At 39.1% G+C, this 15,774-nt stretch overlaps 1 protein-coding gene across 1 annotated transcript in view; it reads right to left on the reverse strand.

The window, feature by feature from the left end:
• The window catches only part of arhgap24 (Rho GTPase activating protein 24), a 224,546-nt gene that overhangs the window by 172,308 nt on the left and 36,464 nt on the right, over positions 1–15,774 (reverse strand). The window contains exon 2 of the mRNA XM_001338974.8: positions 10,859–11,067. Coding sequence (XP_001339010.2) covers positions 10,859–11,047 — 189 coding nt within the window. The 5' untranslated portion in view covers positions 11,048–11,067. The remainder of the gene's footprint in view (positions 1–10,858; positions 11,068–15,774) is intronic.

A 15,774-nucleotide genomic window follows, 5' to 3' on the forward strand; every position in this document is an offset into this window, starting at 1 on the left:
CCAAACGGGTAGTGTTTCCTGAGTGGACAGTGACTATGCCCGTTGCATCAAACGCAACAAGTTGTTTTCTTGTATAAGCGAAGTGAAAGTATCTTTCAAAAGTGCAATGAAAAGTAATGAAAAGTTTTTGACTGCCTAATTACTAACGGTAATGTTTCATTATCCACATCATTATGCCAGCAGTCAATCACCTAAATTAGTATAACAGTAATAGTTAAATAAACACACACATTCGGTTAAAAGGAAAACTGTATTTTTTTTTCTGCAGTAGCCTAAATAAATCTTAAACATTAAAAATGCTTTTACATCAGCTGTATTTACAAATATAATAGCCTAATAATAAACTATTATGAAGAAATTATATTTAAAAACTGCGTATTTTTACATTGCAAGATTCTTCAACACTGTATTAAAAACACAGTAAACACCCAAAACACTGTTATCTCATTTATGTGAATGCGTCAATGAAAAATCATAAACATTATCTCATTTAACTACATTTTGCAACTCAAAAAGGCTTATTTTCAACTGCAGGGAGCACAATAAACCAAGAAAGATCCTAACTTGACTCCTGATTACAGGACAGTCCTTATTGTTCTTTTGATGCCCATGTTAGATGCCCAATTGATGTTGTTTGGACATCAAATCGATCATGTTTTTTATGTCACTTTGCCATCAAGGTGCCCACTGAACCTCATCTAGGGTGACAAATAATCTAGAAACAGCCCTGCTATTGTGAATTCACACAAAGTCAAAAACTGTTGGGTTGTGCCCGCTCGTCCCCGTTCCTGAAATAAGATGCCACGAATCTTTGGTCTACATTAGGGGGCAGATGTTCATGAACCGGAATGAGAGACAGCAATTAAGCTAATGAGGCAGGTAATTAATGGAGCCATCGCATTGAATAAAGATGCTAATTAATAGCCACGTTAATGACTGTGCTTCATCACCTCCCCTGCCTCAGTTGCATTCTGGGACATCTTAATTACACTCCACATCCCTCCTCGACTACAAACTGATGATTTCCGAGATTGATTCTGACTGGATTTCTGGTCTTGGATTATCTTTTCTCTGTTATATACAGTTGAAGTCAGAATTATTAGCCCCCCTGAATTATATATGAATCATTTGTTTTATCCCCCCATCCGTCCGTCCATCCATCCATCCATCTGCCATTTTATCCAGTCATTTGTTTTATCCATCCATCCATCCATCCATCCACTCATCTATCCATTCATCTGTCTGTCCATCCATCCATCCATCCATCCATCCATCCATCCATTCATCTGTCTGTCCATCCATCCATCCATCCATCCATTCATCTGTCTGTCCATCTATCCATTCATCATCCATTTGTCATTTTATCTTGTCATTTGTTCCATTCATTCATCCATCCATCCGTCATTTTATCTTTTCATTTGTTTTATCCACCCATTTGTCCATCCATCTATCCATCCGCCATTTTATCCTGTCATTTGTTTTATTCATCCATCCATCTATCCATCCACCCACCCGTCTGTCTGTCCATCCATCCATCCATCCATCCATCCATCCATCCATCCATCCATCCATCCATCTATTCATCTGTCTGTCCATCTATCCATCTATCCATCCATCCATCCATCTGTCATTTTATCTTGTCATTTGTTCCATCCATCCATCCATTTGTTTTTTTATCTTGTCATTTGTTTCATCTATTCATCCATCGATCCATCCATCCGATAGTAATGTGTTTTAAATGCATGGAAACATTTATTTTAACTTTTATTTATAAAGGATTGTATTACAGTTAGTATTACATTTGCTCATCATATGGAAAAGTAAACAAAAAGTGTTCCTTACGAAAGTTATTTTTACTTCAGGAAGAAGCAGGTCGAAAACACAGTGTCTGCTGCACTTCTGCATTTGACTAAAATTAAGCACTGGTGTTTTATCTTATGGTGTGTTTCACAAGAACCAGTTTCACTTCAGTCCAGCCTATTGTTAGAATCAAACATTCAACTGAAAAATTGATCAGAATATGTGTAATATCCAGCCATCTAAACAAAAACATGCCATTACAAAACTTCTTTTAAAAACACCATTCTACATTTTAATTAGCATCACAGCTTGTGTATTGTTTTGGCCGAAAATGTATTCCTAATTTCAATAAAAAATTTTATCTCTGTCTATCTCTCCAGCTTACACACAAAAGGCTTGGCTTTCAGAAAAATCAAGCTGTACTGCATCGGAAAGAACTCCCGCCAATCCACAATGCATCTGTTGTTCTACTGTTTTATGAATGTGATCTCTTATGCACTTTAAGATGAGGAATACTGTGAAGCCTTCCATGCAAGACAATACCAGAAAATACCAGTGAAGCGAACAGAAAAGCATATTTTGAAGAGTTTCTGTCCACCTATTATGTGTGGCTAGTGTAGAATATTATTTTATCCTCAAAAAAAGTATTTATACGTTTGTACATTTATAAGTTTTGTGTGTAGGATGGATAGATGGATGGATGCATGGATGGAAAATTGACCTTCCATGTTCTAAAGGTTTCTCTTCTGGTTTTTGGGTGGATGGATAGAATAAACAATATGTAGATGGATGGATGGATGGATGGATGGATGGATGGATGGATGGATAGAAATGCTAGGATGGATGAAACAACTGACAGGATAAAACGGCAGATGGATGGGTGGATGAATGGATAAAACAAATTACAGAATAAAATGATGGATAGATGGGTGGATGGATGGATGGAAGGATGGATGGATGGATGGATCAAAAAACAAGGGGTGAGTGGATAGATGATGTAAGGAGTAAACAATGTGCGGGTAATTGACTGACTAATTGAATGAATGAATGAATGAATGAATGAATGAATGAATGAATGAATGAATGAATGAATGAATGACCAAATTAATAAATGATATGACAAATAGATGGATAAAAGATCTCATGAATATAAATATTGATGGATGATTAATATATCATGTCATATCATTGCTCTACTGTGATTCTGATGGCCACTCGGTTGCTCAATAACCTGGTTTTGTTAAACATTGAACAATTGTCTGTTTCTCATCAGGGTGCAGAATATACATTGTAGATATTCTAGTCTCTCTCACTCTCTCTCTCTCTTTCTCTCTCTCTCTCAGCACAGAACAGTCAAAACATGATCTGATTCTTCTGTCTCTCTGTGGTGTCAGTGGTTTTCTCTGCAGCTCTGTTGCTATAGAGACCCCTCAGACCAGCAGCACACGCAACTATTTTTGACTTGTCCTGTGCATATGGAACGGTTTATGACAATGATTAAACAATATGCAAAGAAAAAAACCCAAATCCACTCTTTCATGGCTGGTCTGGTTATCGTGTCAACAACAGCCTGTCATAACAGTCACTGACTCATGTCTGCCTTTCCACTCGCTCATTAATACTCTCAAGTGCCTCTGGGGGGATCAAAAGACATATGGGTCCATCCTGAGTTTGCAGGTCATCAAAACTCTTACGATTTGGTCTGTTTTAGGCACATGGGTTTGACTTAGATTGTGCTGATTCACACTAAAGTACTTGCTTTGTCATGGCAAAATAAGGCCAAGCTCATCTGACATACTTAACTGAGTGGTGTCTTAGTCATACACGTCTATTAAAAGATGTAAATTGTCACACACACTTCATGTTCAAAGAGGACCAGTTTGGACACAGTGAGTGATTACCCCACACACAATCAATCAATCAATAATTCAACTTGTTTGGCAGGAATGTTTGTCCACTTTTACCACTATCTGAATTCACAGAAATGAAACATCCACTTAAAACTTTGCATATAGATTGTTGTTTACCAGGTTGGACCCCATTTTGCCTTCAGAACTGCCTTAATCATTCATGGCATAGAGTCTACAAAGTACTGAAAATATTCCTCAGGGATTTTGGTGCATATAGACATGATAGCATCACGCAGTGGCTGCAGATTTGTCGGCTGCACATTCATGATGTGAATCTCCCCTTCCACCACATCCCAAAGGTGCTCTATTGGATTAAGTTCTGGTGACTGTGGAGGCTATTTGAGTACAGTAAATGCCAAATTCTAGCCCTACCATCCGAATGTGGCAGCAGAAATCGAGACAACGTTTCCCCAATCTTCTATTGTCCAATTTTGGTAAGCCTGTACGAATTGTAGCCTCAGTTTCCTGTTCTAAACTGACAGGAGTGGAACACAGTGTGGTCTTCTGCTGCTGTAGTCCATCTGCCTCAAGGTTCGACATGTTATTCAGAGATGCTCTTCTGCATATCTCGGTTGTAATGAATGGTTATTTGAGTTACTGTTGTCTTTCTATCAGCTCAAACCAGCCTGACCTCTGGCATCAACAAGGCATTTGTGCATGCAGAACTGCCGCTCACTGGAAATTTTCTCTTTTGCTAATTATTCTCTGGTTGTGAGTAAAAAATACAATAGATCAGCAGTTTTCAAAATACTCAGACCAGATTGTCTGGTACCATTCTCACCTTTCTTCCCCATTCTGATGCTCGGTTTGAACTGCAGCAGATCGTCTTGACCATGTCTACATGCCTAAACGCATTAAGTTGCTGCCATGTGATTGGCTGATTAAAAATTAGCCTTAACGAGCAGTTGGAAAGGTGTACCTTATAAAGAGCCCAGTGAATATATATGAGAGTATCTATATAGCACAGAGAACAGATCTACTACTTTCTAATAGATTTCTTTACAATAAAACTTTTGTGTATATTAGTCAATAGGGCTGTGCGATTAATCTGGATTGAATCGTAACCGCGATTTTAAGTGTTGCGATTACTAGCTAATCGCAAGAGGCTGCGAGATCATATATATATATAGATAATAAAGTAAATGCGTGACTGTCATCTGTGTGTGAGTCTTACTAGTCTATTGAGTGAGCACATTTTTGTTCTGCCCAATCAGTGCAACTGAACTATGCGGAAAGCCCACATTAAAACAAACAAACAGGAAAGCGCGGACGAGTAGGATGTTGCCGTCTGCCACTTCAGAAGTATTAAAGAGCCCATATTATGGGTTTTTGAAAATTCCCCTCCATGTAGTGTGTAACACAGCTCTAAGTGAAGTGAAGTATCCAGCTAAGGCTTAAATCTGTAAGAATACAGTGTTTAAAACGGTTGATTCATCTATAAAAGAGTCGACTCATAGTGCTTCAAACGAGTCGCCTTGATACCGACTCATTAGGTGTTTCGCCATGACGTACGAACGAAACCAAGTTATTCACGTGCACGCGCAAACCCGGGAGATTTCAAACCTGAGGCCCCGCCCTCTGACGCAGAAACCCAGACACACACACACACCCACAAACACACGCACACCCACAAACACACGCACACAAACATGCCGGTCGATTGAAGTCACACTGCAGATGGACATTATATTGAGTCTCTACCCAAAGATGAAACATCAGCATTATAACCAAGCAGTTGGAAACTTCTGGAAGCTACATGCTACAAAGAATACTTCATCTGAGTTTGTTAAAGGAAGGATCAGTAAAGAGTAACTGATGGACGTCAGGATGGGTTTCTTCCATTTCTCAAGTGTAAGTACGTGCGGTTAAAGTTGTTGCCTCGTTTACTCTAGCTTGCAAATGTATTTAGTTGTGATTTGTTACTTGTAACCGCGTGTACTGTATCAGGTTAACTGGATATTTTATCTTATCGCGTGCAAAGTCACGTTAAAAACGCGACGCGTGCTGTTTGTTTATGGAGCTCCGTGCTAGAGTTCTGCTCCCGCGATTTATTCGGAAATTTATTCCCGCGCCGCAGAAATCTGGCGCGGGGACAGCCGCGGGAATAAATTTCCGAATAAATCGCGGGAGCGGTCGGTAACGGGTTTAATTTGGGACGGGAGCGGGCTGTCTAGCAATATCACGGATATTGCTATGCGAATTAGAAAGAGAGAGTCTGCGTGGTGCTTGTGTGTGTGTTAGTGCGCACGCGCGCGTATGAGAGAGAGAGAGAGAGAGCGAACGAACGAATGAACGAGCTTTGTGCTGTGTGTGTGTATTTATACAGACAGTTTGGCTGTCTGGACTGTATACTGGGTGATTTTTGGTTGTGTTCTCCGCTCTAGCGGGACCGGGCGCGGCGGGCAGAAAACGGAGCGGGTTCTCAGGCTAAAACCTGGCGGGTGCGGGCGGAAGCGGGAGCGTTGTCATCCGGAGGTGTGTGTGTGTTTTTGTGTGTGTGTGGTATGGCGAGTACACGACTGTCTCCTTCGTTCGGTTATCCGTGGCACTATCCACTCGCCATAGTGTGGCAGCTAAAATCCACGTCTACACTATCGAGCGTGTATGAACTGTGATTACTTTTTAAATTGCTGATTAGCTATTGGCCATTTCCCTCTCTGACTGAAGGCAGTCGACCAATCGCGACAGACTGTCATCGGTCCAATCAGCGCAGATTAGCTCCGCGCTAAAGAGGGGTTTGGGAACAAATGAATCACTGGACGATTCATACAGGAGTCGCTGGGATAATTAGGTAAAAATAAAGGCAGATTATAAGACCATGAAAGTGTTTTTTGACCTTGCATGCATATTAGACTGTTGTTGGAGACCCTTACAACCAGGATATGACCCTATTTCATGTATAATATGGGCTCTTTAACAGATTAATATCAAAGTAAAACAGCATGTCTGTAATATAGGAATATTTTGGTTTCAAAGTCACAGACATAAAAAAACAGGTCATTTGTAGAAGCAGTCATAGATTTGTTGCCACAGCACAAGGAAATACAACAACCAGAACCTAAAAAAGCGGAGGAGTGAGGAGTGTCTTGCTAAAAAGTCTACTAAAAGTATTGCCTGTGACACTCAATATAGGAGCTATCAACAGCAAAGTGCAATTTCAGAGTTGTTTGCAGCTGTTACACCATATAAAAAAACATCACAAAGACACCAGCAGATAACTCTCTACTGTTTGCTCTAGGGGGAAATGAGTGTTTAATTTCTGAATATTTTTAAACAAATTTGAATAAAAGTCGGAGATAGTTCATATCTTTTCAGTTCTTTTTTTAACTAACACTCACTGCATTTCAGCAGTAAGAAGCTACGATAAAGAATAATGAGCTAAAACTTGACTGCAAAATGACATATATACAATTGAAGTCAAAATCAGTAGCCCCCATGAATTATTAGCACCCTGTTAATTTTTTTCCCTAATTTCTTTTCAACAGAGGGAAGAAGATTTTATCAACCCATTTTTAAACATAATAGTTTTAACAACTCATGAAATAAAGTTAAAAAATAACTTTAATAACTGATTTATTTTATCTTTGTCATGATGACAGTAAATAACATTTTACTAGATATTTTTCAAGACACTTCAATACAGCTTAAAGTGAAATTTAGAGGCTTAACTAGGTTAATTAGGTTAACTAGGCAGGTTAGGGTAAATAGGCAAGTTAGTGTATAACGCTGGTTTGTTCTGTAGACTATCGAAAAAATATATATAATAAACGTATAATATAAAAATATATATATATATATATATATATATATATATATATATATATATATATATATATATATATATATATATATAGCTCAAAGGGGCAAAAAATTTAACCTTAAAATGGCTTTTAAAATTTTTACAAATATTTTTACTCTAGCCGAAATAAAACAAATAAACTTTATCCGGAAGAAAAAAAATTATCAGACATACTGTGAAAATTTACTTGGTCTGTTAAACATATTTTGGGAAATATTAAAAAAAGAATAATAATGCTGACTTCTACTGTATATATTTAGTTGAAATTTAGCAGTTTGTATTTTTTTGTATTTTTGCAACACCTTAAATGTATTTAAATCTTTCATTTACTAAGGATTTTACTAAGATTATTAAGCACCAAAATATAAGTACCAATTATTAGAACACTACAGTAAATAATAGTTAAACATTGTAATCAAATGCTAAACGTGTTTATTTTAGATTAAACTTCATAAAATGTTTATCCTGTAGCCATTTCTGAATGTGAATATATTTCAAACACATGAGTGAAAGAAATTTGCAAAGTTTACTCTTCACAACTACTCAAAGTGAATCCCGCATTAGTATTTTCATAAAAAGCTTTCTCCTGTTTTGCAAACATTTGCCAGCGGATTCAAGAAGAGCTTCATGGCACATCTTAAGTATTTTAACAACCTCAAATAAGGCTGTCTGAAGAACTTCAAAGACTGCCGTTTCCTTTAAAACCGTATTCAGTGTCCTTTGATAGCTCTGTCAATGAAAACCCCGAACGAAGATGCTGCCTACTCGTGAAATCCAATATCCCAAACCTGGGACAAGCTCTAACAGTGCATTTACACGTCAAAATTAAAGCTGAACACGGAACTTCAAAGATACAGAGGAGACGAACCTTAAAATGCAGACGTACGGGTATAAATCTTTAATATTCCTGTGGGCAAAGAGGGAGATTCATGGATCCTTCTCAAATTCCCTCCTGAATCCATAGTAAACACTTTTGTCCACCTACTCGAGACCAGCTGCATGACCTCGAGGATAAAACTCTCCATTGTTGGACGAGGAATCGTGACAAGCCATCATTCAGGAGAGATTGTTCGAGAGGTGAAAAGCAGGTCCCTCTTTCCACACCTCTCTTGTTTAGGTCTTGGCATGAGATTTGAACTAGGAGAAGACGTGGATTTTTACTTGTGAATGAACGGGCTTAATGGTGTAAACAATTTGATGTGCACATCTGCGTAAGTTTGCGTGTAATAAAGCTATTTGTACATTTCTAAATACAGCTGTGCAATAGATTGACGTGAAATTGCGATATGGCTTTGCACGTTTGTGAAATTGCACAGGATGTGATTTAACTGTGTTATTTATACATGTTTAGCTTGTGACAAACTGTTTTGAGTCATTGAATGATGAAGTGCTTTCATGCTGGGTTTGGGCCCGTCACAATAATCAATATAACAACTTAGATAACTTAAAAATATTTAACTTAACAATATTTGTACATGACCTCAATAATTTTTGGTGTTACAATATATATTTACAAGGACATTTACCTTTACCTCACAGTTTACCTTAATAGGATATACACTCACCGGCCACTTTATTAGGTACACCTGTCCAACTGCTCGTTAACGCAAATTTCGAATCAGCCAATCACATGGCTGCAACTCAATGCATTTAGGTATGTAGAAATGGGTCAGGACGATCTGCAGCAGTTAAAATCAAGCATCAGAATGGGAAAGAAAGGTGATGGTCTGAGTATTTCAGAAACTGCTGATCTACTGGCATTTTCACGCACAACCATCTCTAGGGTTTACAGAGAATGATCTTAAAAAGAGAAAATATCCAGTGAGCAGCAGTTCTGTGGTTGCAAATCCCTTGTTGATGCCAGAAGTCAGAGGAGAATGGCCAGACTGGTTTGAGCTGACTTTTGAGCTGAAAACAGTAACTGAAATAACCACTCGTCACAACTGAGGTATGCAGAAGAGCATTTCTGAACGCACCATACGACAAATCTTGAGTCAAATGGGCTAAAGCAGCAGAAGACCAAACCAGGCACCGATCCTGTCAGCTAAGAATAGGAAACTGGTGTTACAATTCGCACAGGCTTACCAAAATTGGACAACAGAAGATTGGAAAAATGTTGGCTGGTTTGATCAGTCTTAATTTCTGCTGCGATATTCAGATGGTAGGATTCAGAATTTGGCGTCAACAACATGAAAGCATGGATCCATCCTGCCTTGTATCAACAGTTCAGGATGGTGTTGTAATGATTTGGGCCTATTAGTACCAGTTGAGCATTGTCTCCACAGCCACAGCCTACCTGAGTATAGTTGCTGGATATTCACACCATGGATGTGCAGTCGACAAATCTGCAGCAACTGCGTGGTCTTATCATGTCTATATGGACCAAAATCTCTGAGGAACATTTCCAGTTGCTTGTTGAATGCCACGAAGGATTAAGGCAGTTCTGAAGGCAAAAGGGGGTCCAACCAGGTACTAGTAAGGTGTACCTAATAAAGTGTCTGGTGAGTGTAAAACTATTTTGTTAGAATCCCTTTCAGACAGCGACTTAACTTACATTGTTGGTGCACATTCTCCTTCAAACCACATTGGTTTCAACTGCCATTATTAACCCCACACAGGTGGTGGAGTGATAACAACCGCTAATTAAAAAGTTTAAGATCTAAATTACATCAGATTATTGCTGTAAATAACACCTAAGAAACGCTTAGCAATTGTTCTGTTATTCTGCTTTATTATTTGCAATATTACACACATCAAAATGCAGAAACTGCTCTTTAATTCAGACTAAAAGATTCAGATAATTAGAGATACAGATTTAGTTACAAAGTTAGCTTTCTTATTTTACTCGCATACATGTTCTATTACCCATATTGCATAATTTTCCTTCGACTTTATCTCTACTTTGGAGGTCGCCAAAGCAAAATGAACCGCCAACTATCCCGGCATATGTTTTTTTACTCAGCGGAAGTTCTTCCAGCCGCAACCCAGCGCTGGGAAACACACACACACACACACATTCTCACACACACACACACACACACACACACACACACACACACACACACACTCATACACTACGTCAATTTTTTTTTTGTTTATTGAATTTACTGATAGAGCATGTCTTTGGACTGTGGGGGAAACTAAGAACCTGGAGGTAACCCACGCCAACATGGGGAGAACATGCGAACTCCACAGAAAAACCAACTGACTCACTTGAACATTGCTGTGGGGACTCAAACTCACTTCTTGTGAGATGATAATCATAACCAATGAGCCATTGTGCGGCCCTGTTCAGCCCATTTAAAGATCAAAACAAGGCAAAAAATAAACAGAGAAAGCCATTCCTAACCAGAGCTTTGGTCTCATCCTCATCCTTGTAGTAATAGAGCTGATCTCCTCGGAGGACGAACCAACGTGTGTGCCAGGTCTTGACGAAGCCTCCTTGTTTCCGGAGCCACCCGCAGCGGAGGACCTCCAGCTTGGCTGATCCGCGGCCGTGCTGAGGACTGCTGCCCGCGCTGCTAGCCTGCTCTTCCATGATCAAGCGCACAGACCTGTCTGTGCCAGAAACAGAGCACCAGATGGGTTACTTTAAAAAAATGATACAATAAAATGTCAAGATAAGAGTCACATGACTAAACCTCTAAGGCAGGTGCTCTGATATTGATACAAACTAACCATTGATACATCGCTCAACGCCATCCATGCTGCATTTGCATCTTTCAAGATGAGCCAATACTACTGTTCATTTATTGTTGCCAAAAACGGTCCATCTCAGTAACATGATCATGCACTTTTGCCTTGTTTTTGAAAGTATATTATGGGTCCTATCATACATTCGGTGCAATAAGGTGCAAGATGTGTGCAGCATGATTTGTTGCTATTTTTGGACCAGTGCAACTGTAATTTTCACGTTTTGCACCACGTTTAAATAGCAAATCCATTTGCAACTCTTTGTGGACTCATGGGTGTGCTGGTAAGTAGGGATGTAGGGATACAAGGGATGGTAGAGGAACAGTGGGATGAAAGGGAAGGGGAGTAAGAGGATGACTGGTAAACAGGTGGGTAAGTTGATCGGGCGTCCTACTGTGCCCAGAGACACAGAGTGGGGGTACTGTCTCTGTAATAGTTTGGCAGAGTAAGGGGACCCCCCGATGCAACTTGCATGTAGGAGTAAAGAGGAGTATAAGGTTGTGAATGGGAAGCGAGGAAGTGGAGGGAGGGAGGATGGGTTCAAAGAACGATAAGAACAGTGCTAGAGGGATGGTCTTCCTTAAATGAGTTTAAGGGAGTAGGTGATTAGTTAAGGAGACAAAGTGAGGCGGGGTTCCGCCGGTGAACTTTTATTAACAAGTTAACTCCATTTATTTGTTTGCTGGGAATTAGAACTGAATTAAAAAATAGCTTTGAAACAAATCTTTGTGCTTAACAAATAAAATTAATTATGTAGGCTAATGGATGTTTTCAGTGGAGTGCGTACAACAGCGTTTCTTTATCCATTAAAGTAAAGGAGTAAAGTAAAGAGTGAAAGTAAAGAGGCCGATTGGAGGAGTCTCATTCCTTGTCTTTGCTCTGCAGATAGTCTGTTTAACTGTTTTCTCGCTAGTGAAGCGTTCAGTTTTTACACTTACAAAGTCCATCATGTACATAGCAAATGCGCCATGGCGCGACACAACTAACTCTTAAAGGGAACGGGAGATGAGTCTCTGACTGGTTTAATGCACGTTATGCTCAAAACACACCCATAACTCAATAAGAAAATAAGCACAACCCTGTTAGACCATGCGCCACAGCGAAGAACATATTTTTTGGCTCTTAAAATAGCAAAAGTGGATTTGGAGCATCAATTCTCCATTCCTTAACTAAGCATTTTGATTAGGGATGTAACGGTATTGTAAATACCGTCATACCGCAATATTATTTTTTTTCGATATTACCGTAGTCGCATGACTCGGTAAAACTATAGGTCTTCTGAGAAAATTTGCTCAGGCGAATGAAGCGAACGGGAGGTACCGGAAACTACAATTCCCATCAGCCCAGGCTTGGCCATAATCCCTTGCGGTCTGTTGTCGCTACAGATCCAGTAATGCGGAAATGGAGTGTGCTGCTAGAAGCGGGGATGAAAAAGAGCTGGAAAACTCTAAAGCGGGTGTTGTCGCCGCGCGCGTACTGAATAGTGGTGTTGTCGCGCGAGTTCTTATCAGCTGTGTTGTCGCGCGCATACTGAATAGCGGTGTTGTCGCGCGAAATCTTATCAGCTGTGTTGTCGCGCGCATACTGTAAAGCGGGGACGGAGGGTATGTCTCGCGTCGCGGGGGCACTTTTAATCATTTTGGAAGGGAACTTTCTATCCAAGACTAAAAAGGGCATGTGCACTGCACAGGTTGAGCCCTGTGTGTGCACGTGCCTGCAAGTTGGGGAATAGGACTAATAATCAGTCATGGAGACTGCAGAAACACAGCACACTGTTCAGATTGATGCTGACATGAGACCTCTATCTTACTCATGGTTTGTCCTCTCAAGTGGGGGAAGACAATGCACAACGTTACCCACTGCTGTCAACCTGGGCCAAGTCATATCTCTCTGTCCCAGAAACCTCAGTCCCAAATGAGAGGGGTTTTTTCTGTTGCAGGGGACATTGTAAATACCCAGAGATACCAGCTTTTACCAGATTATATTTATATGATAATTTTCCTTTAAACCCATCTCTATCTAAGTGAGTGAGTGATTAAATGTTGAATGTGATGAGTTTTCAACACTACTAAATTGAAACTTAATTTTTTTACATGGTTTAATATTTTTTTGTTATTAAAATTGAAGTTCCTGTTTCAAAGCTTACAGATAGATGGCTAATTTGTATGTAATTGACATTTTTGGCACTTTTTTGGAGTATTTTCATAAGTTTTGTTTTTTCCTGTAAATGATTCAATAAATACCGTACCGTGACATTCATACCAAGGTATTACCGTACCGTGAAATTCTGATACCGTTACATCCCTAATTTTGATTAAATCAAACTTTATTTGACCGTTTTATAGCAGGTATGCCCCCGAATTGAAAATGTTGGCTGACAACGAGAACAATAACTCTTTATATTTGGAATCCAATAGCCGATGTTTAGGCCGATAAATATAAATGTTGTTTTTTTTTCTGAGCATGATTGCAAAAACAAAAAGGCAAACACATACAGTGAACAAAATATTTGATTGTAAAACCTTAAAGCGTCTGTAAGTAAGTTTTTATGTCTTCTTTAAGAAACATTTGTGTCGGTGTTGGAATGTCTCCTGCTGCTTTCTATATCAAAATAAATGTCACACAATCAGTACCTGAGGTGATTGCTTCATACTTTATGCAGTCGCATTCAACTGCGAGAAATAGAAACTGTTTTTAAAAAAGAAATTTCAGATGAGTGTTTGGACAAAAACTCCTTTAACACGGAAAATATTTATTTTATTGCATGTCAAGGCATACTTGCTCATGTGGGTGTTGTCAATTTGGCAACCCTCGTCAGAGGAGAGGCTGGGTGACAAAGCGTTTGAAGTTTTGAACTGCATTACCTAGTTCAACCACTGAGTGTCCATCTAACAGACTGCACCTTTAACTTCAGAAAAGTTTGAACCGACCTCTGAACTTTAAACGATAATATTAAAAATACAATTTATCAGCTGATTTCAATATGGTCACCAATATATTGTGCATCCCTAATTTACAGTAGTGTATGTTTGCGGAATATAGGTTTTACAAAATTGGTAAATTTATTTATACCCCTGGCAAGTTCTGACTTAAAGTTTTAGTTTAAATGTAAATAAATAATTATTTTTCACAATTATGCCTCTTGTACATCGTCTGATTACTTTTGGGAGAAGTCTGGTGTCATTTGGGTAAAAAAAAAAAAAAACTTTGGTTGAATATAAGTGACTTTAAGTCAGAATTGGAAAGGGCATTAACAATTTCAGGCTTTATGTGGGGGATTCTTCTTTAACCCCCAACTGATAATAATACCTAGATGTAACTTTATTATTAATAATGAATTAAATGCATTTTGGTAATATATGGAGTCTGATCTCTGAACACACCACCATTATTTTATGTCCTACTGGCCTTACTTTCCCAATGACCACAAGATCTCTGCATTATGAGTTCAGGTAGCAATGAAAATCAACAGCTCAACAAATCTGTGGTCAGCGAGAAAGTGACCTCTACAACTCAATCTCTCTGCTCTTCCTTTCCATTTTCTCTCAAAGCTCCCCTAACGAAAATGCATACAGAGTTAGCCTTTGGAACAAGAATCTGCCTTTTCATTAGTCTACGAGACCACCAGACCTTCCCACAACAACATTCTGCTCGAAAGATTAAAATCACGCCGTCCAGGAACAAAGCATAAAAAATTCAACATCTAAACAGTTGCTGGGAGGAAAAAAAAAAAGACAAGACTGGGAATCACATATTCCCCAAAACAGGGCAGTCGGCCAAACACCTGACGTTCATTTAAGTGACTGCCTGACAGCCAGAAATGCAGGCGTGAAATCATAAAGGGGTGTTTTATGTGAGTGTTTATGATTTTAGATGAAATCTTTCGGAGAAGGAGAGCCAGAAGGTGCTGTCGAGCAAGAATCTTCAAGTCTGTGCCCATCGAGATATCAATATCGTATCACGCCTGTCAGTGCAGATTTGTTATTCGCTGCCTCACCGCGTGTGTATGTGTGTGCTAGTAAGTGTGAGATATCATTTCTTTTGAGGCTACACTGTAAAAAAATATCTGTAAATTAGCTAGTGGTGGGCAAAGCGAGGCTTCGTGAAACACTGAAACAGTCGAAGCAAATGTGTCGAAGCTTCGAAACGTTTCGAAACCCCACTCTACAGTGACATCTAGTGGTCATTTTTTATGTATTGCACTGAAACAGCTTCAGCAAAGAACAGTTGAACAAATTGAGGCATTAAACCCAACTTTGTACGTTTGATCCTTCAAGTTACATAGTACAGTGGTAAAGGTGTCAGACTTCCATGCGGGGTTAGAAGGTTTCGAAGCCAGGCTGTCGCAGCAATTTTGAAATGCTTTAATACCAATTGGTAATGCTTTGCTCTTGTATCGTTTTGTTTCAACATTGGTGTGATATCCGAATTAACAATTTGTGAATAAATGTCTTGTTTTTGTCTTGAATCAGGGTTGTTTCTAGATCAAAAACGGTGGCCTGAAGTTATCAAGAATTATTTATATTATTCATTAAATGTCCCATTTATTGTATTTTATTAATGTCTACCCAA

Source organism: Danio rerio, chromosome 21 (genome assembly GCF_049306965.1).
Source record: "Danio rerio strain Tuebingen ecotype United States chromosome 21, GRCz12tu, whole genome shotgun sequence".
NCBI classification, from domain to species: Eukaryota; Metazoa; Chordata; class Actinopteri; order Cypriniformes; family Danionidae; genus Danio; species Danio rerio.